Source organism: Somniosus microcephalus, chromosome 29 (assembly GCF_052327205.1).
Source record: "Somniosus microcephalus isolate GS21.2 chromosome 29, FLI_Smic_1.0, whole genome shotgun sequence".
NCBI lineage: Eukaryota > Metazoa > Chordata > Chondrichthyes > Squaliformes > Somniosidae > Somniosus > Somniosus microcephalus.
Window position 1 is genome coordinate 36,310,556 of NC_141015.1, and position 27,754 is coordinate 36,338,309.

The following is a 27,754-nucleotide window of genomic DNA, read 5'->3' on the forward strand; positions in this document are numbered from 1 at the left end:
GTATTTTTTACGGCATTGTTTGTGGGTCCTGGGGGCCTCGCCGGTGAACGTCACCCTCTGGGCGATCTGCTTCCAGGCTTTGGTGTAGTCATGGTGGATTGGATTCCTCCCACTCTCTGGAAACAAGATCTTGCGCCTCACCTCCAGAGCTGTGACCATTATGTCCAGATCACCCTCTGAGAAGCGCAGGGCACGCTGACGGGCCTTCTCTGGCGTTGCCATGACTCCCTGGGGCTGAGCAGCAGTGTTGAGGCCTCTTTGCAAGGCTGCAGTGTGCAGGGCGTGGCAGCAGAACAATTCGTCCCTTCCCCCTTTAAGAGCTGGTCGGCACCACGGGGTCTGCTGTCAGTGCAAAAATGACCGCACCCGCGCTGCGCCCCGCCTGGGCGCTATCCCTCTGGACCGCCGGCTTAGCGCCTAAAGGTAGGAGTGGAACGCCTCTTTTAGCGCTCCACCACTCTCTTAGGGCGAAGCCACTGAATTTCCGGCAACGGGGCGCTACTTTGGGGCGGGCGCTAACTTCGGGCGGGCGCTAAGGTTAGCGCCCCAAAACTGTCTATACTGAAAATCTAGCCCATAGTGTTTTGCAAGACTACTGGATTCCTGCCAGCTGCTCACTATTTTCAATTTGAGCATTTCTTTCTCCATTCCCTCCCAACAAAACCTGCCTGTTTTTGGGGAGGTTTTAGCAGGATGAATATGAAAAGAGCTTTTGAAAAGTATAAAGTTGTAAGAAAGTGTTTTCAATAAAAAATATATCTATATATAAAAACAAGTCCATAAAGTTCATGATAATTGAATTCACAAAAGTAACACACAAGTGGTAGTGTTTCTCCATCGGCGCGATTCTCAAGCAGCAGGCACAGATGTCTTTAGTCCCACTGTCAGTGTCTGCTCCTCTTCATCATCAGTTCATGAACGTAGTCCCACAGTTTACTTGGATCGGTCTCATTGCGGTGAATCATAGCGGTCAGGGCTTCAGCCTGGTCGACGCTCTGCCAGTAATCTTGCTGCCACATTTGTTTCCAACTGCGAAAAAGGATTAAACAGTATCAGCCAGTTATGTGGGGGCAGATTAACAAGTAGTAGTTGGGTTACTAATCCTGCGGAACGTTTACAAGATAGAAACAGAAGAGAAAGGTTTGAGTAAATTGGGCCTATACTCGCTGGAGTGTAGAAGAATGAGAGGTGATCTCATTGAAACATAAGATTTTGAGGCAGATTGACAGGATAGATGCCGAGAGGTTGTTTCCCCTGGCTGGAGAGTCTAGAACGAGGGGGCACGGTCTCAGGATAAGGGGTCGGCCATTTAAGGCTGAGATGAGGAGGAATTTCTTCACTCAGAGGGTTGGGAATCTTTGGAATTCTCTACCCCAGAGGGCTGTGGATGCTGAATCGTTGAGTATATTCAAGGCGGAGATCGATAGATTTTTGAACTCGTGGGGAATCAAGGGATATGGGGATCAGGCGTGAAAGTGGAGCTGAGGTCGAAGATCAGCCATGATCTTATTGAATGGAGGAGCAGGCTCGAGGGGCCGTATGGCCTACTCCTGCTCCTAATTCTTATGTTCTTATAGAAAGGCCAGTCCCACAGCATCCAATTGAACTGTAAACAAGTCCAGGGTTTTCCTCTCCACTAACTTGGCTGGAGTACATTCCACGTGCTACATTCGCCCTATGCCAGTTTGAGCCGGTGACCCCTTGTCCTGCCGTTGTGGTTTCAATCAAAAAGGGACATTCTAGATCTAGCTTCTCCATACGATTTATTACGTTAAATACCAGCATTAGAGTGCCTACTTATCAAGGCTGAAAAGTTCAAGTTAATGAGTCTTATGACTTAATGAGCAATTACCATTAAAAAAATTGCATGTAATTAAGTAGAATTTAAAAGCCTCTTGGCTATTTCCAGATTCTCTTACAGGTTAGGCAGTGAATTGTACTGTCAACCTTTCAAAGAAAATTCAAAAGTAATTGCTGTAGAAGTGGACATTGAGTTTTAGAATCGTGTCTCATCCACTAGTTCTAATTTAATGAAAATGTAGGCCAGTTTCAAGAAATGACTTGCAATTCTATAGCGCCTTTCACGACCACTGGATGTCTCAAAGCGCTTTACAGCCAATGAAGTAGTTTTGAAGTGGAGTCGCTGTTGTAATGTGGGAAACGCGGCAGCCAATTTGCGCACAGCAAGCTCCCACAAACAGCCCTTTCAGCCAGTGCATTCCCGATCAGAACAACTCGCTGTGTAAAAGAATTTCTCCTCATCTCCCCTCTAGTTCTTTTGCCAATTATCTTAAATCGGTGTCCTTTGGTTACCGACTCCCACCAGTGGAAACAGTTTCTCCTTATTGACTCTACCAAACCCCTCATAATTTTGAACCCACAATTAAATCTCCCCTTAACCTACTCTGCTCAAAGGAGAACTATCCCAGCTTTACCAGTCTCGCCACGTAACTGAAGTCCCTCATCCCTGGTATCATTCTGGTAAATCTCCTCTGCACCCTCTCCAAGGCCTTGACATTCTTCCTTAAAAAGTGTGGTGTCCAGAATTGGACACAATTCTCCAGCTGAGGCTTATTCAGTGATTTATAAAAGGTTTAGCATAACTTCCTTGCTTTTGTACTCTATGGCCTCGATTTTAACTGACCCGTGGAGTCGGGATTGGAGGTGGGCGGGGGGTTAAAGTCCCGAATTCGGGGGTCCCGACACCAGAAGCATTCACCAAGTGCCCTTTGGCAGTTATTGTGGTCTGAAGCTGAAACTTTGGTGAACTGTTTTTTGCATTTGGAGAACAGCACCAACATAGATTTCAGCCACAGTGATTGGCAAGGCCACTCGTTTTCATGGCAAACAGACAGAATCAAAACCGGTTACATCTGCAATGTTTTCCAGTTCGGACGAAAGGTCACAGACCTGAAACGTTAACTCTGTTTCTCTCTCTACAGATGCTGCCTGACCTGCTGAGTATTTCCAGCATTTTCTGTTTATACAGGAATCAAAGAATGTAATCCCCAAAAACTGGTAAGAACCCCAGAAATCCATGTATTAAAAACAGAATGCGAGTTACTCTGTCACTATGGTTAACACGCAAAAGTTAATGACACACGGTTAGAAATTTCCTGTTCTTCCTCCCATGAATTTTTAAACATTTATTCCATTTTACTCCTTTCCCTCCTGCCCAAGAGCAGGTCAGAGGCTGGGTATTCTGCGGCGAGTGTCTCACCTCTTGACTCCCCAAAGCCTTTTCACCATCTACAAGGCACAAGTAAGGAGTGTGATGGAATACTGTCCACTTGCCTGGATGAGTGCAGCTGCAACAACACTCAAGTAACAAGCAGCCTGTTTGATTGGCACCCCATCCACCACCTTAAACATTCACTCCCTCCACCACCGGTGTACCGTGGCTGCAGTGTGTACCATCTACAAGATGCACTGCAGCAACTCGCCAAGGCTTCTTTGGCAGCACCTCCCAAACCCGCGACCTCTTCCCATGCGTCTGCTGCCCTTGTCCTAGGTGGAACACCACCACCTCCAAGTTCCCCTCCAAGTCACACACCATCCTGACTTAGAAGTATATCGCCAACCCTTCAGCGTCGCTGGGTCAAAATCCTGGAACTCCCTCCCTAACAGCACTGTGGGAGTACCTTCACCACACGGACTGCAGCAGTTCAAGAAGGCGGCTCACCACCACCTTCTCAAGGGGCAACTAGGGATGGGCAATAAATGCTGGCCTTGCCAGCGACGCCCAGATCCCATAAACGAATAAAAAAAAACTCTTGCTTCCTTCCACATCTCTTCATCCAGCTCGGAGAGTATTTGAGCGGACTGTGTAAGTTCATCACACGATTCTGGTTCCAAATAAGCTCCCTGACCCAAGGTACTGAATTTTCCATTTCTTCTGCCCACTCCCTTGACTGCTGCCAACTGATAAAGCTCTCATACCACATGTCCAGCAAGTTTGAGATTTAATCCGCTCCCGAATTCAACTCACAGTGAACCAAGGGTTTTTCAGTTGCCTGTTCTGACCATTTCACCAAGCCTAGGGTGGAATCGGGTCCTGGACAATTCACCTGTAAACTGCTGGCACCATCGAGATAGGAAGTCAGCTGCAATTTTATATTAGACGCTTTATTTTAAATGTCACAGTAGCTGCAAAGCTGCAAACAATACCACCCTTCCCAGAGGAAATGGGATTTTTTTTTTAAAAAGCCTATCTAAATGATTCACTCAGTATTATTACAGTGTACACTAAAGAGTTCACCTTGACTAGAGAGCGAATAAAAAACCTTCAGTTAAAAGATAAAGAATGTACTTTTACAGCTGTCCCTGAAAGGGCCAATGATATATTTGTGCATTTTGTCATTGATTTCATATATCAGAGAAAATTTGGCCGTGTCAACCAATTTTTGTGACGGGGATGGGAGATGTAAAAAATTACTCCGTCAAAGCGGGAAGAAGGGTTTAGTCATGATGCTCTGGCCACCATAAGTGTGGGACAGGCTTGATGGACCAGCTGGTCTTTCCCTGCCCGTCAATTTTGTATGTTCAGCATTACCTTTTTGCGTTTTGTGTTCTATGGCAAGACCAAAGTTTCAGTTTACTTTCTTTTAATAAAATAGCCTCATCTACTTGTACTTCAGTGACCTATGTATCTGCACACCAAGGCCCCTCTGCGCCATTTAAAATTTTACTTGTAAGGTGTATTCTGGCCTCTTGAGCATCCCTGATTTTAACCGTTCCACCACTGGCGGCCGTGCCTTCTGCGGCTGAGGCCCTAAGCTCTGGAATTCCCTCCTTAAGCCTCTCCTTGAAGACGCTCCTTAAAACCTACCTCTTTGACCAAGCATTTGGTCACTTGTCCTAACATCTCCTTAGGCGGCTCGGTGTCAAGTTTTGTTTGATAATCGCTCCTGTGAAGCGTCTTGGGACGTTTTACTACGTTAAAGGTGCTGTATAACTGCAAGCTGTTGTAATTTTGACTCAGACTCGATGGGCCGAATGGCCTCCTTCTGTGCTGTACTACTCTATGACTGAACTGAATCGCCATCTACCTGCCCATCCTGATGTAGGGAGCCCCCCTCCAAAAGATATTTTGCCCCTCAATACATGGCACCTGCTCTTTCTAAATAGTAAATTATCTGAACAGACACCAACTGGAGTAACACATTCTGATTTTGAGACTGGTTTGTTAAACAGAGGGAATTATTTTGCTGTGTTAAAGATGGCTGCAAAGGTAGTGCACTCTGAAGAATCGAATCTTCGACCATGTGCAGTTCAAAGTTTTGCCTCCAAATTAGATTACAATATTTGAAATGCACCTTTCATAGATGCAATGACTCATCCACCCCGCTGTACACTGTAGCTCACAAATCGGTTTCCTTTTAAAAAATGTTTTTCAGAGTCTTCAAAATAAACTAATACTGACAATATGATTCAATTAGAAAGCAGCAGTACAATAAATTTAATCAAGTTGTTTTAGTTAATTGGCTTCTTAACTGGATTAAGCACTATAGCTGTCTATGAGTAGTGCAATAACTAATTGTGTTATAGACTGGAAAAAGCTTGAACGAAGAATTATAGGCCTAGAAATTCAGTGGGCTGCGCCACCCATTAACACCTTAAGAGGGCGCTAAGTAGGTCGCAAGCCACTGGCAACGCCTCCCGCTAAATTCAGCGGGACGCGAGTGGTGGCGCTAGCCGTTAGCGCTGCACCGCTACCGATGACGTCATCGGTGTGTGCAGCGCCCCGCTGACGCCCCGGCCGCGATATTTAGATGCGCCCCCTGATTTAACGCCGGACGCTATGTGCGACCAGTTCAGGGGGGCCTACCTGCGGCGGTGGAGGTGCGGGGCGGCCATTTTTGTTGCTGGCCGCCTGCCAGCACCTCTCTCTGCTGCCGTCCCCAGCCTCCTGAGCACCCACCCCCCCCCGCGGAGTGCCGACTGCGTTCCAAGAGCCCGGCACTTCTCCTCAGTGCCGGGCTCTTTTGCTGCCACTCACGATCCTCGGGGGCCCAACTGGGCCCCAGATCGCGCTGAACAAGGCCCCTCCCCTTTAAGAAGGGGAGGAAGGCCTGCTGTACCGCAGTGCGACATGCTGCAGCGTGTGGCGCTGCGGCACGTTGCGCAGCGATATTCAGTCGCAGCGCCCCAAGAGGGATGCGGGGCGCCTCCAGTAGCGCCGCGCTTCCCTTTGGGGCGCTCCAACTGAATTTCCGGCGGGCGGCCGCGAATGCTTCCGGGGCGCTACTTTTAGCGCCCTGGCGAGGCTGGCGCCCCAAACGGGGCTGTAGTCAATGTCTAGGCCATAGAGTTTACAGCACAGAAACAGGCCATTCAGCCCAACAGGTCTATGCCGGTGTTTATGCTCCTCACGAGCCTCCTCCCACCCCTCTTCATCTCACCCTATCAATATATCCTTCTATTCCTTTCTCCTTCGTGTTTATCTAGCTGCCCCTTAAATGCATCTATACTATTCACCTCAACTACTCTATGGGGTAGTGAGTTCCACATTCTCACCTCTCTCTCTCTCTCGATAAAGAAGTTTCTTCTGAATTCCCTACTGAATTTATTAGTGATCATCTTATATTTATGGCCTCTAGTTTTGGTCTCCCTCACAAGTGGAAACATCTTCTCTACTTCTACCCTATCAAACCCCTTCATAATTTTAAAAAACTCATCAGGTCACCACTCACCCTTTCTCTTTTCTAGAGAAAAGAGCCCCAGCTTGTTCAATCATTCCGGATAGGTATAACTTCAGTTCTGGTATCTTCTCCACTGCCTCTTTATCCTTTTTATAATATGGAGACCAGAACTGTGCACAGTGCTCCGAGTGTGGTCTAACCAAGATTCTCTACAAGTTTAGCATAACTTCTCTGCTTTTCAATTCTACCCCTGTAGAAATGTACCGCAGTGCTCGTTTGCTTTTTTATGGCCTAATTATCCTGCATTGCTACTTTAGTGATTTATGTATCTGTACCCCTTAATCCTTTTGCTCCTCTACCCCATTTAGACTCTTATTTTCCAAGGGGTTTGTGGCCTCCTTATTCTTCGTACCAAAATGCACCACCTCACACTTATCTATATTGAAACTCACTTGCCAATTACAGCCCCATTTTGCAAGTTTATTGATGTCTTCCTGTATTTTGTTGCAGTTTTCCTCAGTATTAACTATACCCCCAATTTGGTGCCATCCACAAATTTTGCAATTGTACTTCCGATTCCAGAGTCCAAATCATTTATGTAAATGGTGAACAACAGTGGTCCCAGCACCGATCCTTGTGGAACACCACTTCCCACCTTTTGCCAGTCTAAGTAACTACCCTTAACCCCTACTCTCGGTTTTCTGTTTTGTAGCCAGCTTGCTATCCATTCTGCTACTTGCCCTGACTCCACATGCTCTGGCCTTAGTCATGATTGTCGACTATGCAGTAGCTTATCAAGAGCTTTTTGAAAATCCAAATACAGGAAACTTTGGTTTATCCGGAGGTTGTATGTCCGGAAACCTCGATCTACCGGCAGAAATCAGGAGCCGTTTTGTTAGTTTTTTTTTCTTCTCGTGGCTTTTTTTTCCAACAGCCAGGCTCTGGAAAGTCTCTCTGAAGCTGTTGCTAAGCTACAGAGACGCTGCCAAGGTACGGGCCGACTGTTTAGAAGCTGTTGCTAAGCAACAGTGTTTGTTGTCAGATACGGAGATGAAAACCTCCGTATGCTTCAACATTAACACTGGTTTGTCCGGCAGTTTTGATAGATCGGCAACAGCTCGGTCCCGTCGGTGCCGGATATCACAAAGTTTCCTGTATATTACAAGAGATGGGGAGGAGTGATATTTAAAGACTACAATCACAATTTTAAATGTGAGGCATTCGGGGACCGGGAGCCTAAGCAGGTCAGCAAGAACACGGCGGATTGGTGAGCAGGACTTGGTGTGGGATAGGATAAGTTTATGGAGGGTAGAAGATGGAAGGCTGGCCAGGAAAGCATTGGAATATTAAGAGTCTGAGGATAACAAAGAAATGAATGAAGGTTTCAATAGGCTGAGGTAGAATCGTAAATGTTTTATGAAGAGGAACAGAATTCAGAAGCAATGTTCCCTTTAATTTTTTTGGGTGCGTGGCCCCTTTAAAGGGACGGCATGGTACGTTCAAAATACCACGCATGCGCGGTTTTTCCTATTTAAAAGCCGTGAGTCGGCTGCGCAGGAGCTGCAGAGCGCTGTGCAGTTTAAAGGAAACATTGGTCAGAAGTTTCCAGCTGAGTGCAAGTGTTGTCAAATCAGGGGCTCTTGCACAAATGTCAAACTAGCCGGGTTTAAACTGAAACATTTAGGGGTGAAATTAGACTTGGGAGGGGTCACAAAACAAGCGGAATCACATTTGTCGACCATCACACAACACGCCCGATATTTAGTTCTATGGAATTGAGTATCAGGCAGCGAATATAACAGGCCGCTGATGCGATACTGCCTGCTTTGCGTCTCCACTCATATCCAATTTTCACTCCCTTACTGCCAGCTTGGTCACTAATTCGCGGAGACAGTATCAATTTTTTAAGAAAGGAACAGCAAAATTCACCTCCCTTAACTTCCACCTCCTCCTCCAAATAAGAGAGGATGAACTTCTGCCAGGGTTTGACCAGTTCCATTCTGCAACTTGAACTGGAGGGGCTGTGCAAAGGAACCCTGTGGAAGACCCGTCATTGAGAGACAATGGAGGTGGGGACGAGAATAGCTCATCTGCGCTCCACATCCCCCAAGCAAACCTAGCTCAACCAGGTGCTTATTGAAACCATCACAGCACAGTGTCAATAGCAGCTTTCTAAAAACTTTCACAGGAGTGTTAACAAAACTGGATATCAAGCCACATTAGGACAGGCGACCAAAAGCTTGGTCAAAGAGGTAGGTTTTAAGCAGTGTCTTAAAAGGAGGAAAGAGAGACGGAGAGGTTTAGGGAGGGAAGTCCAGAGGTTAGGGCGTAGGCAGCTGGAGGCGCGGCCGCCAATGGTGGAGCGATGAAAATCAGGGATGCAGAATTGGAGGAGCGCAGAGATCTCGGAGGGGGCTACAGAAATAGAGAGGGGTGCGGCCACGGAGAGATTCAAAAAGTATGGTACAACATGGCTCTGGGGTCTGAACTGTAAGCACAGCCATAATGCAGTCAGCAACTGGGGATAAAGATATCACCATTCGATTGACTTACACTGAAATCCACACACAGGCAGCAAGTGGAAAGTTGGGAATATTTTCTGACAATACTACTTTACTTCTGTTGAACCTGCTTCTCGCTCTCGTGACGTGTCTGCTCAATCATAATTTGGAGGGAAAAAAAGCCCAAATTAACACTTCCATGAATCATGATAACAGGGTGACATTGCGGTGAGGAATGAAACTGGGCAGAGGAAAGCAGACATTAAGTGGAAGGATTCCAATTGATTTTATTACACAGGGAAGGACAATTTCTTTAATGGACGTTTTAAAGAAATGAAATCTGGCTGCGCTAAGTGATGGGTTGATTCACAAGAGTCTGAACATACCAGTGCTGACTTTCTAAAATTAACAGCCGTACTTCTATAAATACAGACAAGCCAGGTTTAATAGTACGTTGTAGTGGAAAGATCGCAAATATTTCATCTAGCAAAAAAGCTTTCTTGGCAAAAGCAGGTCCCATAAGCATTCGTATATTTTGGCTGCCAATGCATAGCTATTTTGTTACTAAAAAAAAAATCTCCTTGCATTTAATCCTCACTTATGTATATCTACATTTTCTATAAGATTGAAGCCTTACGCTCCTATTTTTCTGGCCTCCCAAATAAAAAAAGACTTGCATTTATATAGTGCCTTTCACAGACTCAGGACATCCCAAAGCGCTTCATGGATAAGGGGTCGGCCATTTAGGACCGAGAGGAGGAGGAATTTCTTCACTCGGAGTTGTGAATCTTTGGAATTCTCTGCCCCGGGGGGCTGTGGATACTGAATCGTTGAGTATATTCGAGGCTGAGATCGATAGATTTTTGGACTCTAGGGGAATCAAGGTATATAGAGATCAGGCGGGAAGGTGGAGTTGAGGTCGCTGATCAGCCATGATCTTATTGAGGGGCGGAGCAGGCTCGAGGGGCCATATGGCCAACTCCTGCTCCTATTTCTTATGTTCACAACCAATGATGTACTTGTTAAGAAAAATAACTGCCATCAGTATTTCAGCGGCTAAGGAGAAGGAACATAAAAGTTGGATAAATTGAACAGCAAACTGTCACAGCCCTGTAGGAAAACAAATCACACACAAGGTGGAGTGTGCTAGTCAGTCCGGAGCCCTGGAGGAAACTACAGATGAATCTGCTCAAGCCCTACACGTGCTTCCTTCTTCCTGCATCATCATGGTGTTGAATTCAGGATGGAGTGCACCATCTATTACTACAAGTTACCATCCACAGGACCTCAAAACCATGGAGCTCTTTACCCCCCTCATTCATCCCTTCCAACAATATCGAGGGAATTGTCAAGCTTAAAGCTGGCATCACCTAATCATTCCTCTTGATTTGCCATGTCTAGGCTACGCTTTGCAACTTTGATAGTTTCCTGCACCTTGGGCCCTCAACTAGGCTTCTCAATGTTATATTAAAAAGAACGTACACTCGATCCCGCGGACTCTCTACAGCGATCCTTTACCCCGTAACTCGAACTAATCCCACAAACCCTGCCATACCGCGTTAGATCAATGGATTGCTCCAGCACAAAGCAATTCGTGCCCTTCCAACTCCATCTTTGACCATTACTCAACACAACAGTTCTACTTTTAGCATCGACTCAGCTTTGGGCTAGTCTCCAATTTAATACACTCGAGTTACAACCCTGACGCGCAGGCCACCAGAATTGTGATGCACAACATTGATCAACTTCCACTTCCCAACTAGGTTTTCATATTCAAAGTAACTACGGTTAACACAGAAATAAACTGCAGGCACCCCCTCCCCCCGACACTTTATTCAGCCTTTACCGAGCCTTTCTGCAAAGTTTGGTACTGTTTTAATCCAGAATGTGTGAAAAACGTAAGCACAGGCTTTATGACGATCTTTGCATTGCTAAGCATGTCTATATTTCAGTTTTTTTTAAAATTCATTCACGGAGTGTGGGCATCGCTGGCAAGGCCAGCATTTATTTCCCATTCCTAATTGTCCTCGAGGTGGTGGTGAGCCGCCTTCTTGAACCGCTGCAGTCCGTGTGGTGAAGGTGCTCCCACGGTGCTGTTAGAGAGGGAGTTCCAGGATTTTGACCCAGCGACGATGGAGGAATGGCCGATATACTTCCATGTCAGGATGGTGTGTGACTTGGAGGTGGTGTTCCCATGCGCCTGCTGCCCATGTCCTTCTAGGTGGAAGAGGTCGCGGGTTTGGGAGGTACTGTCGAAAACTTCAGAAGTGGACAATGGTCAAAGTGATTAAGTCACCAGTGAATGATTCCTGGACCAACCATCTTCAGTTGCTTCATCAATGACCTTCCCTCCAACATAAGGTCAGAAATGGGGATGTTCACTGATGACTGCACAGTGTTCAGCGCCATTCACAACTCCTCAGGTAATGAAGCAGTCCATGCCCGCACGCAACAAGACCTGGACGACGTTCAGGCTTGGGCTGATAAGTGGCAGGTAACATTCGCGCCACAGAAGTGCCAGGCAATGACCATCTCCAACAAGCGAGAGTCTAACCACCTCCCCTTGACATTCAATGGCATTACTATCGCCGAATCCCCCACTATCAACATCCTGGGGGTCACCATTAACCAGAAACTTAACTGGATCAGCCACATAAATACTGTGGCAACAACAGCAGGTCAGAGGCTGGGTATTCTGCGGTAAGTGTCTCACCTCCTGACTCCCCAAAGCCTTTCCACCATCTACAAGGCACAAGTCAGGAATGTGATGGAATACTCTCCACTTGCCTGGATGAGTGCAGCTCCAACAACAGTCAAGAAGCTCGACACCATCGAGGACAAAGCAGCCCGCTTGATTTGCACCCCATCCACCACCTTAAACATTCACTCCCTCCACCACCCGCGTACCGTGGCTGCAGTGTGTACCATCTACAAGATGCACTGCAGCAACTCGCCAAGGCTTCTTCGGCAGCACCTCCGAAACCCGTGACCTCTACCGCCTAGAAGGACAAGGGCAGCAGGCGCATGGGAACACCACCACCTCCGAGTTCCCCTCCAAGTCACACACCATCCTGACTTGGAAGTATATCGGCCGATCCTTCATCGTCGCTGGGTCAAAATCCTGGAACTCCCTCCCTAACAGCACTGTGGGAGCACCTTCACCACACGGACTGCAGTGGTTCAAGAAGGTGGCTCACCACCACCTTCTCAAGGGCAATTAGGGATGGGCAATAAATGCTGGCATTGCCAGCAACGCCCAGATCTCATATGCGAATAAAAAAAATTACCGTACTATGACCAAGTACCACCTCAGTGTTGGATGCACAACACTCTATCTAAATTTGTCACATTTAATAAATTTGATTTTGTTATGCATGATATTCGCAGTAATTCATATACTTTTAAGAATCAATCCCCAAAACCATTCAACAGGGGAGTTGAGGAGAACTTTTTTCACCCAGAGGGTGGTGGGGGTCTGGAACTCACTGCCTGAAAGGGTGGTAGAGGCAGGAACCCTCATCACATTTAAAAAGTACTTGGATATGCACTCGAAGTGCCGTAACCTCCAGGGCTACGGACCAAGAGCTGGAAGGTGGGATTAGGCTGGAGAGCTCTTTGTCGGCTGGCACAGACACGATGGGCCGAATGGCCTCCTTCTGTGCTGTAAATTTCTATGATTCCAACAATGAAATAACGAAGTAAAAATCTTAAAACTGGTTGGAACCCCCCTTTTATAATCAGGACGCTCGGACAGAAGCTTTTCACATCTGAAGCACCAATGGCAAGCTGCCATCACCAAAAACACAAAAAGCAGCCATTGATCATCAATGTTGCGTTTAGCTTCAGTTCCTAAAAGGCAATATCCAGCTTGCGTTGCATTTTTCTATTTAACCAATTAAAGCTCACCGTACGTCTGATTACAAGATTTGTATCAGCAGCGGAATTATTTGAACGGTGGAAAAACATTTAGCCAAACATATTGCTTTGCAAGCCTTTGTTTTCCTTCTGTCAAAATATTGCCGTTGCCGTAGTTACCGCACTTCATTTTTTCCTCACTATCGTGCCAACATCGCCAAACGTTCCGAGCATCGTCACAGAACATTAGTCGTGAACAAGCAGCAACGCTTACACATATGTTTGAACAAAATGGAAAAAGAAAACCATTCAGCTTCACAGGACCGCCTTCTCTTCCCCATCCCCACTACGCGCTGCTCTGCGCCTCCCTAAATTGACCCGCGTAAGCTTCTTTTGAGAGGAGCTAATCTACGAACACCTCCTTACTTGACCTAAAGGGAGACAGCAACTCCCTCCGACCCCATCAACTCCTCCCTTCCTCCATAATCTGGCTGCTTGCTAAGGGAAAGCACCAAGAGTAAATGACACTGGGAACAGAGAGTCAAAGCTGGGGTACTTAGTCGAAGTTTTAATATAATTTCCATTTGGAAAGTTTAGTAGAAATCACAGCACGGGCACTAGTAAATGTGTACAGTCATGGCTTGCCAATATTTTCATAGATATGCTGCTTGCCAAACACAGTTCATCACTGCGATCTTAACGTGCTTATTCACACCTACATCACTAATTACAATTTACTTTGAGAGCCTCCCTGCAGTATCTGTACAGTTGCCATGCAACCGTTGTGCAGTACCACAGCCAGAATTTCTACCCTACAGGAATTGCACAACACGTCAGGCAAGATTTAAAGTATTGGCCAACCTACAGGTTAAAGTTTGCATTATCACTCGCCTCATTTTTTTGATGTTGAGCGGTTTCAACACCGAGTAAGGAATGTGTCCGTATCCGGCAGCAGTCATCAGCAACTCCCTGTCCCCACTTTACAGCACGTCAAAGCTCAAGAGCAAACATCGAATTCAAATTCTTCTAATCTCAAATCATTTCTCCATTAAAAAAACAGGAGAATGAGGGCAAGATTTAAACTTAAACATATAAGAACATAAGACGTAGGAGCAGGAGTCGGTCATCTGGCCCCTCGAGCCTGCTCCGCCATTCAGTAAGATCATGGCTGATCTGATCTTGGCCTCAACTCCACTTCCCTGCCCGCTCCCCATAACCCTCGACTCCCTTATCGTTCAAAAATCTGTCTCCACCTTAAATATATTCAATGACTCAGCCTCCACAGCTCTCTGGGGAAGAGAATTCCAAAGATTCACGACCCTCTGAGAGAAGAAATTCCTCCTCATCTCCGTCTTAAATGGTTCCTCCTTATTCTGAAACTATGCCCCCTAGTTCTAGATTCCCCCACAAGGGGAAACATCCTCTCTCCATCTACCCTGTCAAGCCCCTTCAGAATCTTATATGTTTCAATAAAAGCCCCTCTCATTCTTCTAAACTCCAATGAGTATAGGCCCAACCTGCTCAACCATTCTTCATAAGACAACCCCTTCATCTCCGGAATCAACCTCATGAACCTTCTCTGAACTGCCTCCAGTGCAAGTACATCCTTCCTTAAATAAAGGAGAAACATAGAAGATAGGAGCAGGAGTAGGCCATTCGGCCCCTCGAGCCTGCTCCGCCATTCAATGCGATCATGGCTGATCATCCAAATTCAGGACCCTGTCCCTGCCTTCTCCCCATATCCCTTGATCCCTTTAGCCTTAAGAAATATATCCAACTCCTTCTTGAATATATTTAATGAATTGGCCTCAACTGTCTTCTGTGGTAGAGAATTCCACAGGTTCACCACTCTCTGGGTGAAGAAATTCCTCCTCATTTCTGTCCTAAATGGCTTACCCCTTATCCTTAGACTGTGACCCCTGGTTCACAGACCAAAACTGTACGCAGTACTCCAGGTGTGGTCGCACCAACGCCCTTAAAAGGAATTGAAACACCAACAGAATTTGCTATCAATTCAAAATGACATTGATAGCTGGCTTAACAGCCCACATTATTGTTGTCATTTGGTTCGTTCTTCCATAAGCTTCCACTTACATGCTTGGCCTGCTCGCTACAGATCACCGCACCGCACTGCGATGTATCACCATGTGGTGTGTGCAGCAGCTAATCCACAAGCTGTGATGTGCGTCACATTACACACTTCCAGCAAAGATCTGTTAATGCAAGGGAGGGGAGTTCGTGTAGACAAATCATTGAAGCAGCTTAGGTTACTGCATCTAGAAAGAAAGAACTTAGAATCATAGAATGATACAGCACAGGAGGAGGCCATTCGGCCCATCGTGCCTGCGCCGGCTCTTTGTTAGAGCTCTCCAATTAATCCCACTCCCCATCTCATTCCCCCATAGCCCTGTAATTTTTCCCTTCAAATATATATATATCCAATTCTCTTTTGAAAGTTACTATTTTCCACCGCCCTTTCAGGCAGCGCATTCCAGATCACAACAACTCGCTGCGTTAAAAATGTTTCCTCCTGTTGCCTCTGGCTCCTTTTCCAATCACCTTAAATCTGTGTCCTCTGGTTACCGACCCTCCTGCCACTGGAAACAGTTTCTCCTTATTTACTCTTATCAAAATCATTCATCTCTTAACCTTCTCTGCTCCAAGGAAAACAACTTAGCTTCTCCAGTCTCGCCACATAACTGAAGACCCTCATCCCTGGCACCATCCGAGTAACTCTCTTCTGCACCCTCTCCAAGGCCTTGACATCCTGATGTAGCATCAAATTTCATTTCTACAGCGCCTTTCACAACCTCAGGATGTCCCAAAGCGCTTTACAGCCAATGAAGTAAAGTTGAAGTGTAGTCACTGTTGTAATGTAGGTACCGCGGCAGCCAATGTGCGCACAGCAATGAGATAAACAACTAGATCATCTTTTTAAAGTTATGTTGCTTGAGGGAATTAACGTTGGCCAAGGCACCAGGAGAACTCCTGCGCTGTTCTTTGAAATAGTGCCATGGAATCTTTCATGTGCACCTGAGGTGGCAGACGGGGCCTCGGTTTAACGTCTCACCCTAGCTTCAAGTGCTAAAATAAATTCCAACTGGTGGGGAACCACTGGAAATCTTGCTCATCGTTCTATAGCAGAGCTGCTTCCAAGGAATTGACAAGTGGCAGCAGCAAGGGCTAAAAAAATCCCCATAAAAACACAAAACAGTATGTGCTGGAAACACTACGGCCTAAAAATTCGGTTGCGTTGCGCCTCCAGTTAGCGCCCCAAGAGGGCGCAAAGCAACTAGCGCCCGGGTGCGGCGCCGCCAACGCCTCCCGCGAAATTCAGCGGGAGGTTAGCAGCGGTAACTGTTTGCGCCTCACGGCACTGCGCCGCCGGCGATGACGTCAGCACCCCGCTCACAATCTTCGGTAGCGCCGCCTGACTTACCGCCGGACGCCAAGTCCGACAGGATCAGGGCGGCTTACTTGTGGCCGGGGCGGTGCTAATTAAAGGCGAGGTGCCAGGCAGCCATTTTTGTTGCTGGCCGCCTGCCAGCACCTGCCCCCGTTGCCGTCCCCGGCCTCCTGAGCAGCCCCCCCCCCCCCCCGCGGAGTGCCGGCTGCGCTCCATGAGCCTGGCACTTCGAGTGCCGGGCTCTTTTGTCGGCACGCTGATCCCTGCTGGGCCCCGGGTTGCGCTGCGCTAGGCCCCTCCCCTTTAAAGGGAGGAAGGCCTGCAGTACCACGGCACATAGCGCCGTGATATTCCCTCTCAGCGCCCCAAGAGGGAGGCGGGGCGCTTCCAGTAGCACCCCACTTCCCTCTTGGGGCGCTACCGATGAATTTCAGCCGCGGGGGCGCTATTTTTTTCGGGGCGCTAAAAGTAGCGCCCTGGCGAAGTTAGCGCCCCGAAGGAGGCACGACTCAATTTTTCCCCCTACAGGTCAGTCAGCATCTGTGGAGAGAACAGACAGGTTAACTTCAACTGTATACATTCATCAGAAAAAATTGCACACGAACAGCATTTAAAGAAGAACTGAACAAAGCTGGCGCGGGCTGCCTCAGGGCAAACCAATCTTGGAAAGGGGACTTCGAGCGGGCAATAGGTCCCTTATTTGTGTTTGTCCTTACCCAATGTGGCGGCCGGCGCATTTCCGGCCAGAAGTGCGCGAGTGGCTCCTGCCCGACATTTCGGAGCTTTTGTCGGCCGTGTCGTGCCCGAAAAGCGGGTGCCACGCGGCCCAATTTCTAGGCCGATAGGTTTGAAAACAAAAAAGGAGATGCACAGAACTCTATTTGAATGGAGAATCGAATCAATAAAGAAAGGTGAATCAGTCGTTGGGTATATTCAAGACAGAGATTGTTGGATATTAAGGGAATCAAGGGATATGGGGATAGTGCGGGAAGGTGGAGTTGAGGTAGAAGATCAGCCATGATCTTACTGAATGGCTCGAGGGGACGAATGGCCGACTCCTGCTCCTATTTCTTATGTTCCTACGTTAGCATACTGGGTGCATTGTAGCCAGCGGCTTTATCATACCACCAAGGATGTAGCAGCGCGCTTAAACTCCACCATATCTTGGTTACTGGCCAAGTGAGTGCAGATGCAAAAATACCACCATTATATACAGGACACACTGTGTGGGGAGAATTTTCAAATGCTGCAGCAGCAGCAGCGCGGTCAAGTTAAGAACAAGTTGTAGGGAACGCCAAGCCGTGGGAATGGTTCTGCAATACTCCCATGTTCTGTACACCTGAAATTATGCCGGCGACGTACCTGTCATCTTCAGGAATATCTTCAAAGTTTCCATATCCCGGCACGGGCATCGGGCAGCCCATGTGATTATAAGCTGCTATTCTGGGGGCTGGAGGCAGAAACTTAGCCGGCTGCTTTCGGTGCGCCTTCTCTGCCCGCAGGCGCTCGTTCTCCCGATCGCAAACGAAGCATTCAAATCCATTCAAATAGTTGGGCTTGCTAATGTCGTTCACGCCCCAGTCTCTCGTGTCTAAACTCTCCAGCAGGAGAGTGTTGGTGATGCCGCCCGGCAGTTTGTACTCTAAGTACTTCAAGTACTCTTCGTCGTTCTGATCGAGGAAATTGATAAAGTCTGCCAAGTCTTTTGGCGACGCGAAGCTGTCGATCAGAATTATGGAGTGGTTATTGGGCATCCAGTCCTGCACCACTGGGGAACCGCGGTAGATCGGCACAGCTCCCAAGTGCATGGGGCGCCACAGTTTCTCAGTCATATAATCGTCGCAGATCGCGTTCTCCATGGCAAGGTGAAACTTGTACGTGCCAATGAAATCCATGAACTCCGGATCTTCTGTTGTGGCTGTTAGTGTGTCCACGAGTCGGTCGTTAGGCAGCTCTTTGTTTTTCAGGCACTGGCCGTAAGAGTCAATCTACACGACAGAAAGGGAAGAAAACAAAAATGTTTTAACTAAATTAAGGAACAGCACCTCATCTTTGGATTAGGCACTTTACAGCCTTCTGAACTCAACATCGAGTTCAACAATTTCAGATCATAACCTCGGCTCCCATTTTTTCAGATGGCAGCTGTTGACGATTCTGCCATTCCCATTTACACCTCTTCTAGACCCATCTTTTGTTTCTTTACTTGTCCCATTACCAGCCCCTTTTGCTTTGTACAATACCTGTTGTCATTTAATCTCTCCTGCCTTCCAGTCCATCACAGACCTTCCCTTTTGTTCGTTCCTCTCCCCCTGCCCCTGCACTTGTTTAACACCCGTTATATCTCTAACATTTTCCAGTTCTGACAAAAGGTCATTGACCTGAAATGTGAACTCTGTTTCTCTCTCCACAGATGCTGCCCGAGTGTGTCCAGCACTTTTTGTTTTTATTTTAAATTAAGCCTCCGTCAACGTGTGCCTCAAGAGCGGTTTTAAATTAAAGCTGGTGTAGAGGAAATTGCTCGGCGGAGGCTTAGGAGCAGCCGTCTGCTTTACTGGCAGCAGATGCAGAAACGGAGGCAGATTTTAAAATATTATATGTGGATAGTTCATACTGGGGACAAAAAAAGCCATTTTTTTTTGTGGGTGGGTAGGAGCAATTGGAGGTAAGTTGTAAAGAAAGAAAAGAGACTTGCATTTAGAGATCAGCTTTCACGACCACCGGACGTCCCAAAGTGCTTTACAGCCAATGAAGTACTTTTTGAAGTGTAGTCACTGTTGTAATGTAGGAAACGCGGCAGCCAATTTGCGCACAGCAAGCTCCCACAAACAGCAATGTGATAATGACCAAATAATCTGTTTTTGTTATGTTGGTTGAGGGATAAATATTGGCCCCAGGACACCGGGGAGAACCCCCCTGCTCTTCTTCCAAATAGTGCCATAGGATTTTTTACATCCACCTGAGGGGGCAGACAGGGCCTCGGTTTAATGTCTCATCCAAAAGACGGCACCTCCGACAGTGCAGCACTCCCTCAGCACTGCACTGGGAGCGTCAGCCTAGCTTTTTGTGCTCAAGTCTCTGGAGTGGGACTTGAACCCACGACCTTCTGACTCAGAGGCGAGGGTGCTGCCCACTGAGCCACGGCTGACACTGACTCAAATGATATCACAAAGCTTGCCCCCACATAGCAGTGTGAACAGGCTAACCAGTTCAACCACATTACACAACTCAATTATCAAAAACATCCCAACATTACATCTGGTTAAAAAACACAGGTAATTCTGGTCATTGTCAACACCACAAAGAAAATCACTGTAATCAGAGAGAAGTCAAATTGGACACCGAACCACCAATGTTGCCTCTAAGCTGTGCAGCGATCTGCAACTCCTGCGCAGCCGGCTCACTGACTTTTAAATAGGAAAAACCGCGTATCGCGGTATTTTGAATGAACCGCGCGCCCAAAAAAGAATGAAAGGTAACATTGCTAACCACGGAGATTACCATCATAACGATTAGGAAATGAACTTCAAACAGAATGCAGTGGAATCTCTTTGTACTGTGGTAACTACTCTAATTTAAAAAAAGTTTACAATATACGCACACACATTCCATCTACAGTGCACTCTGTTACTTGACTAGTGCACCTTGTATGCCACCAGAACCCACACGCAGACTGAGGACTGTTTTCGTCACCTTAAATCGCTTTTGGCTTCTCTAGTTGTGGCAGACGAATGCACTTCATTGGCTGTAAAGCACTTTGGGACGACCTGAGGTGGAGAAAGTCGCTATAGAAATGCAAGTCTTCCTTTCATAATAACCCAAGACAATAGATTCATAAATTATGCAAACGTTAAAAAACAAACACTCAAATTAAAGTCTGTCACAACTATGTTGCATGTTTAAGTATTAAAACTGCGTAAAGCTTAGTCAAGAAGGAATGTGTGGCATCAATATAGGTGTTAAGCTACTGAACAAAATCATTTAACGAAAAATGTGCAACGCTATTTATTGCTGTTGAATTTGAAATCATGGTATTTATGAAAAAATGCATAGGATATATTGGGCTAAATAAAGTATCAACATATTGTAGGATTTGTTATTTAAATATAAATGGAATTTGAATTTCAAATAAAACTCTGTTGTTAATAGCTTCTATAGCAGCAGTTAATGCAGAACAATATTTCCAAAGAGTTTTCTGTTGGTTAGCTGGTGTTGAAGCCAATACCACGATATCTTCTTCAGATCTCACCCGGCCCGTAGATTTACACTGACCCCTGCTGGAAGCTACATTTTGTACAAATCTAAAGACAATCACTTGAATTCAATCTATTCTCTCTCTCTCTCGCTTAAATATACGGGACTATATTTCAACATAGAGTAAACTTGCTCTCATCATGACAGGCTATTAATACTGGGAAATGGAATTAAGAATAAACATCCAGTGCTCCCAGGTCAGGTACAGGCCAGCTGCAGAGTGAAGCTTTTTTCCAACTTCCCTCAAATTTGAAAAACAAAAATTATTCTGCAAATTAATTTTCCATTTTAATCTTGGGTTGGATTCTTCTGTTCTCCTCAATCCATTCTGCATCAAGCTCAAAACCTACATGGAATTTCCTCATTTGTAATGCATGGGGAGAGAAGAGAGCAGAAAATTAATGTTCTATAGAATTTTGAAAAATCGATTAACCTCACAGTAAATCCATGATGTCAGCCGTGGCTCAGTGGGCAGCACTCTCACCTCAGAGTCCACTCCAGGGACTCGAGCACAAAAATGTAGGCCGACATTCCCAGTGCAGTGCCGAGGGAGCGCCGCACTGTCGGAGGAGCCGTCTTTCGGATGAGACGTTAAACCAAAGCCCCGTCTACTCTCTCAGGTGGTAAAAGATCTCATGGCACTATTTTGAAGAAGAACTGGGGAGTTCCCCCTCCCCCGATTTCCTAGCCAATATTTATCCCTCAATCAACAACTAAAACAGATTATGTGGTCATTATCACATTGCTGTGTGTGGGAGCTTGCTGAGGTTGAGTTGACTGTCGCGTTTCCTACATTACAACAGTGACTACACTTCAAGAGTACTTCATTGGCTGTAAAGCGCTTTGGGATGTCCCGAGGTCGTGAAAGGCGCTGTAGAAATGCAAGTCTTTCTTTCTTTCGCTCCACTATTCATAAAACCTCAACTACAAAATCCACGGCAGGTACACAAGCCCTGCCTGAAGTAAGCTCTGTGGATTTAGTACTGGTCAGACCCCTCCATCCCATTTACCTGCTGCTTCTTGGGAAACAGCAAGGTATGGATTGGGTCAGTCACCAAATTACAGCTGGGACCATTTGGGAGAAGTTTGAAATTGACCAAAGTCTCGGCTCTTTGTTGTAAAGGGGGAAATTGAAACTTCCCATTTATCCACAGCCAACTGTAAGAAATAGCTGTTAGATTCAAAGATGGGTTTAATTCTTAGAACAGAGATTGACAACGTGCAGCCGGGAACAGATAGCAGAAAGGCCAGCAAGGCCAAATATCAAGCATCAAAAGACAAATAGAAGTGATAAGGGAGTGATAAGTAAAATGCAAAATAACACAGGGTGGTGGGATAAGACAAAAATGGAGCCGAAAAGTCATAAAATGCCCTTGAAGAAACTTAACAAAACATTCCTCAGAAAGATAAGAGGGAGGCCTTGTCAGTCATGCAGAAAGGGACGGCGAGGGATGCTTTCCCGCTTCACAATTGGACACTAGGATGGGGATCAAACGATTGACACCAGGCGATTACCAGCCCACCGAAATAACTATAAATATAGACGACCGAGAGAGGAAATCAGGCAGTCAGGGGCGAAGGCTTCCCCGAGGTGGCTACGGCCTAACACCTCCAACAGTTTGAGAGATGATCCAATGAAGTGACCGCTGCAGCAGACTGCAGAAATCCACCCAATCTGAGACCACCGTACTGCCTCCCCGTCCGTCTGGTCATGGCATTCCGATTCGGGAGTCGTAGATCGCTCCTACTGTCACGGGTTGTATGTCTATTATACTCAGCTTAAACCATATGTAATATCTGATTATGCTTTAAAACTGTAGCTCTTTAATAAAAGCCTTACAACTTCTAAAGTCCTGTTGGGTAATCTGTGTGTGAGCCTGTGATCCTAATCTTACACAACCAAATAAAAGAAGGACTCAAGTCAAGTTTCTCTTCACTTGCACCTGCCACACAGCCATTGCAGAAGAGCACATTCTTGTCGCTTTCCTTCAATCACGATAAGCTTCTGCCAGAAATATGCAGAGGTTGTTCATTTCCTCGTGCAAGTCTTCAGCAAACCACCTGGCCACAGCCTGGGGACAGATTTCAATGACATCACTTTCCCGTTACTGGTGCCAGATTATTTGGTCTTTTTGACTATGCAATCCGCCATTCCGTCTTGGGTCTGATTGATGACATAACTCAAATTGTTGAGTGATGCAATTCAGGTATACTGTTTCTGATCAAATGTGCGAGTTTGTTACACCATAGTCGCTGGCTGAGCATACTTGCATAGAATTGTGCCAGTCTTATCTACCTTCAGTGCTGAATCCTAACAGCAACACTGGACAGTTGGGCAAGCTGGGAAGAGAGTCAACTCGGCTGCCAAAATGAATGATGGTTAAGTCAGTGAGTCGTTGTGGCTATAGCTGTGGTTAGGACTAGTTGCTCGCGTGGAGGGTAAATGCCGGCACAGACTGGTTGGGCCGAATGGCCTGTTTCCGTGCTATACCTTCTATGTAAACGACTTGGGGAGAACACCAGCGGAGATATCCTGAATGGGGAAACTCAACCGTGACTGACTGTCGATCTGGCCAATGACAGGCCGCTTAAAGCTGTCTTTTACAGCCAATTCAAAGAAGCCAAATGCTCACAAGGTAGCCAGTGAAATTGGTTCTAGGATACTTATGAATTCCAGTCTGCCACCGATATCCCCTCGGGTTCAGTGGAGTCAGCCGCTGCTCTAAGTCTTCTGAACATCTTACTTTTTATGGGAGTTGACACACTACATGACTACATGTACAATCGCATAACCCAGGGATTTAGCAATAGCACCACCTTGTGAGCTGGACACGATTCTTGTATCTTTCACATGGCTATTTCTTTCATCTCCCCAAAGACAGACCGAGGTAATGCCAGATGAAGTGAAGCAAGGCTTTTTTCAAATCATTAAGGTGCTTTATTCCACAGTAAAGTGAACGCACAGAGCAACAGTTAGGAACAGAGTCACTTAGTTCAACTGATACAACTTAGCTCCATCAAAAAAATTACACACTATGCTATCAGCTTCAATGGATTATTCTGCTTGACTTAAAACAGACCAACTCCTCTGCATTCTGACTGTTTTTGAGGGTGCCTATTCCGCCTGGACAGCAGCTCGATTACGAGAGCCTACCTTTATAAATATGCTTTATTGCTGTCTGTTCTGTCAGAAAAAGATCAAATGCCTTCCAATACACTGGGTCTGAGGTGTTTATTGATTACCAAGACAAGCTAACAATATTCTTATTATTTGCAGTCTAATTCGACATCTTAACTACCAACCAACTCAGGCCCTTTCACACTTGTAGCAACACACAATAGGGGAAAAATTCGGTCGTGGCCCCTTTGGGGCACTAACGTCACCGGGACGCTACTTTTAGCGCCCCGAAAAAGTTAGTGCCCCCGCGCCGTAAATGGAGTGGTAGCGCCCCAAGCAGGAGATGTGGCATGACTAGAATCGCTCCCCCTCCTTCCTGGGACGCTACCATTCAATATCGCGCGCTACATGCAACAGCGCCACGCGCGTTGGCACATAGCGCCACGGTATTACACGCCTCCCTCCCTGATTAAAGGGGAGGAGCCTAACACAGCGCGCACCGGGGCCCCGCTGGACCACTCAAGAGGAGTGCCGGGCTGACCAATCGCGGCAGGCGGCCCACAAATAAAATGGCCGCTCGGTACCTGCCCTTTAATTAGTGCTGCTGCGGCAGCAAAAACGCCACCCTGACCATGTCGGACATATTGGCCGGCGGTAGGTCAGGGGGTGAAAGTGAAGTTTGCGGCTGGGGCGCTGCGCACGGCAATGTCGTCATCGCCGGAGGGGCAGCGCCGCGCTACTGGCGACCGCTGCCGCTAACCTCCCGCTGAATTTTGCCTCAGGGCGCTAACGGGAAGCGCAAAGCAACCCAATTTTTCCCCATGTTTTTAAAAACAGTTAAGTAGCTTTTCACCCTAAACCCTTACTGATTTAGGGTGGAAAAGTTAGGTGTCAGCCGTGGCTCAGTGGCAGCACTCCCGCCTCTAAGTCAGAATGGTTGTAGGTTCAAGTCCCACTCCAGAGTCTTGAGAACGAAATCCAGGCCGAGAAGATTCGAGTACAGGAACAAGGATGTCTTGCTGCAGTTGTACAGGGCCTTGATGAGACCACACCTTGAGTGTTGTGTGCAGTTTTGGTCACCTTATCTGAGGAAGGATGTTCTTGCCATGGAGAGAGTGCAGCGAAGATTCACCAGACTGATACCTGGGATAGTAGGAATGACGTATGAAGAGAGATTGGGTTGATTGGGCTTATATTCGCTGGAGTTTAGAAGAATGAGAGGGGATCTCATTGAAACTTATAAAATTCTAACAGGACTAGACAGACTAGATGCAGGAAGGATGTTCCCGATGGCAGGGGAGTCCAGAACCAGGGGTCACAGTCTAAGGATAAGGGGTAAGCCATTTAGGACTGAGATGCGGAGAAATTTCTTCACCCAGAGAGTGGTGAACCTGTGGAATTCTCTACCACACAAGGCAGTTGAGGCCAATTCATTAAATATATTCAAGAAGGAGTTAGATATATTTCTTAAGGCTAAAGGGATCAAGGGATAAGGGGAGAAAGCAGGGACAGGGTACTGAGTTTGGATGATCAGCCATGATCGCATTAAATGGTGGAGCAGGCTCGAGGGGCCGAATGGCCTACTCCTGCTCCTATCTTCTATGTTTCTAGGACACTCCAGTGCTGCACTGTTGGAAGTACCGTTCTCGGATGAGATGTTAAGCTATTTTGAAGAAGAACAGGGGAATTCTCGCTGCTGTCCTGGCCAACATTTATCCCTCAACCAACAACACTTAAAAAAAACCAGATGATCTGGTCATTATCAAATTGCTGATTGTGGGATCTTGCTGTGTGCAAATCGGCTGTTGCGATTCCTAAATTACAACAGTGACTACATTTTTTAAAAAGTCCTTCATTGGCTGTAAAGCGCTATGGGACACCCTGAGGTCATGAAAGAAAGACTTGCATTTAAATAGCGCCTTTCACGACCTTAGGACGTCCCAAAGTGCTTTACAGCCAATGAAGTACATTTGAAGTGTAGTCACTGTTGTAATATAGGAAATTTGAAGGGCGCTATATAAAAGCAAGTCTCTCTTTTTTAAATGGACAAATGGTCAGGAGAGGATGAATTTAACTGTCATTACCGGGGCATGCCCCTTTATCTATTACCCCAGGCCCCGTCAATACCTCCCCCCCGCCGATCCCAATACCCACCATTACCACAACACCACCCCCCCATTATTACCCAGCCCCACACTATTATCAAGCATTATGCCAGGGCCCACCCATTTACCTGTCACGAACACTCCTCTACCTGCCTCCACTCCAGGCCCTGCCCCTCACCTGCCAATCACATACTGACCTCGCCCCTTTAACTACCCTGGCCACGCCTCTCCCCATCTAATCACCCACAGGCTCCGCCCCTCCCTTCCAATCACCCTGGCCCTACCCCTTTACCTGTCCAAGCCCCACCCATCCCAATCACACTGGCCCCGCCTCTCCCGTCAATCACACGCTGACCCCACCTCTTCACCTGTCCAGGCCACACCCATCAATTACACTGACCCCGGCCCTTTACCAGTTCAGACCCTCCACCCCCCATCACACTGATCCCGCCCATTCACCTGCCCAGACCCATCCCCTGTCAATCACACACTGACCCCACCCCTTCACCAGTCCAGTCTCTGCCCCATCACACTGACCCCGCCCTTCCACCTGTCCAAGCCCCTCCCCTGTCAATCACACTGACCCCGCTCCCTGTCCAAACCCATCCCCCCCCACCAGTCCAGACACTCCGCTGTCAATCACACTGACCCCGCCCCTTCACCAGTCCAGGCCCCTCCACTATCACTGACCCCACCCCTCCCTGGTCCAAGCCCCACCCCAGTGCCTGCCCAGACCCCTCCGCTGTCAATCACACTGATCCCGCCCCGCTACCTGTCCAAGCCCCGCCCCCTGTCCAGACCCCTCCCCTGTCAATCACACTGATCCCGCCCCGCTACCTGTCCAAGCCCCACCCCCTGTCCAGACCCCTCCCCTGTCAATCACACACTGAACCCCCCCTCCCCCTGTCAATCACACACTGACCCCCCCTCCCCCTGTCCAGGTCCCGCCCCGCTACCTGCAGGTGCTCCATCAGCCGGCGGACGTATCTGTCGCGGTCGGCCGCCACCCCGCAGTGGGACTGCAGGTAGAGCACGGGGGCGCGGCCCTGGCGGCGGAGGCGGTTCCTGTGGGCGAGCGGCGGGGCGGCCCGGCGCAGGTAGCGGGCGCCGGGCAGCCACTGCAGGGCGAGCGGGTAGTGCGAGTGGCGGCGGAAGGTGGCGGTGTGGTTGAAGAGGCGGATGCCGGCGGCGTGCGACAGAAGGTAGTTGTTCATGGGTGACTCCTCGTGGAACAGGGCCCAGGTCTGGTGGTCCGGCCGCGGTAGCGGCGCCTGGTCGGCGCGGAAGTCGGTGCCGTAGAAGAGCAGCGAGCGGGTGCGGCGCCGGCCGCGGGCCCGCTTGTCGCGGGTGACCAGGCAGGAGACGCCGGGGCCGCACTCTATGCGCTCGGCCCGGCCCGGCCAGTGAGGGAAGAGCCGCTCGCTCCACCACAGCAACACCGGCAGCTCCACCTCCGCCGCCCGCGAGGCATTGCCGGCCGGCCCGGCCCGCCCGAACTCAAACTCCGACAGAGCCGAGGCCGCCTCGAAGACCTCGGCCTCCCGCCGGCTGCACACCGAGGCCAGCAGAGCGGCGAGCGGCCAGAACCTGAGGAGAGAGCCCGCCATGGCGGCGCCTGGCATAACGGTCAACTTCGCGACACTTTTACCACACACACACAAAACACCCCCCGCTCTACGGCAGAAGATCAGGCGGCGGTGCGACGTCAATCTCCTTTGCGGCAGGAGGTCAGGGCAGTATCTGAAACATAGATACATAATAATAATAATTAAAATAATATAGGAGTAGGCCATTTAATGAGATCATGGCTGATCATCCAAATTCAGTACCCTGTCCCTGCTTTCTCCCCATATCCCTTGATCCCTTTAGCCTTAAGA

The 27,754-nt window shown here is 47.8% G+C and overlaps 1 protein-coding gene across 1 annotated transcript; it reads right to left on the reverse strand.

The window, feature by feature from the left end:
- On the reverse strand, window positions 1-27,754 carry pofut4 (protein O-fucosyltransferase 4). The gene is made up of 3 exons (XM_085970602.1): window positions 26,834-27,754; window positions 17,766-18,391; window positions 1-1,029 (listed from the first exon to the last, which is right to left on the reverse strand). Exons 1-3 carry the CDS (start codon window positions 27,668-27,670, stop codon window positions 885-887), a joined length of 1,608 nt encoding a protein of 535 aa, XP_085826728.1. The 5' UTR covers window positions 27,671-27,754; the 3' UTR covers window positions 1-884.

What these genes read in the sequence shown, in the direction of transcription:
- pofut4 (XM_085970602.1), bottom strand. Translation starts at nt 27,670, where the DNA reads ATGGCCTACTCCTATATTATTTTAATTATTATTATTATGTATCTATGT. An exon ending in GGCTGATGGAGCACCTGCAG is followed by an intron (nt 18,392 to 26,833) that starts GTAGCGGGGCGG and finishes TCTGTCGTGTAG; the next exon opens with ATTGACTCTTACGGCCAGTG. An exon ending in GATATTCCTGAAGATGACAG is followed by an intron (nt 1,030 to 17,765) that starts GTACGTCGCCGG and finishes CCTTTTTCGCAG; the next exon opens with TTGGAAACAAATGTGGCAGC.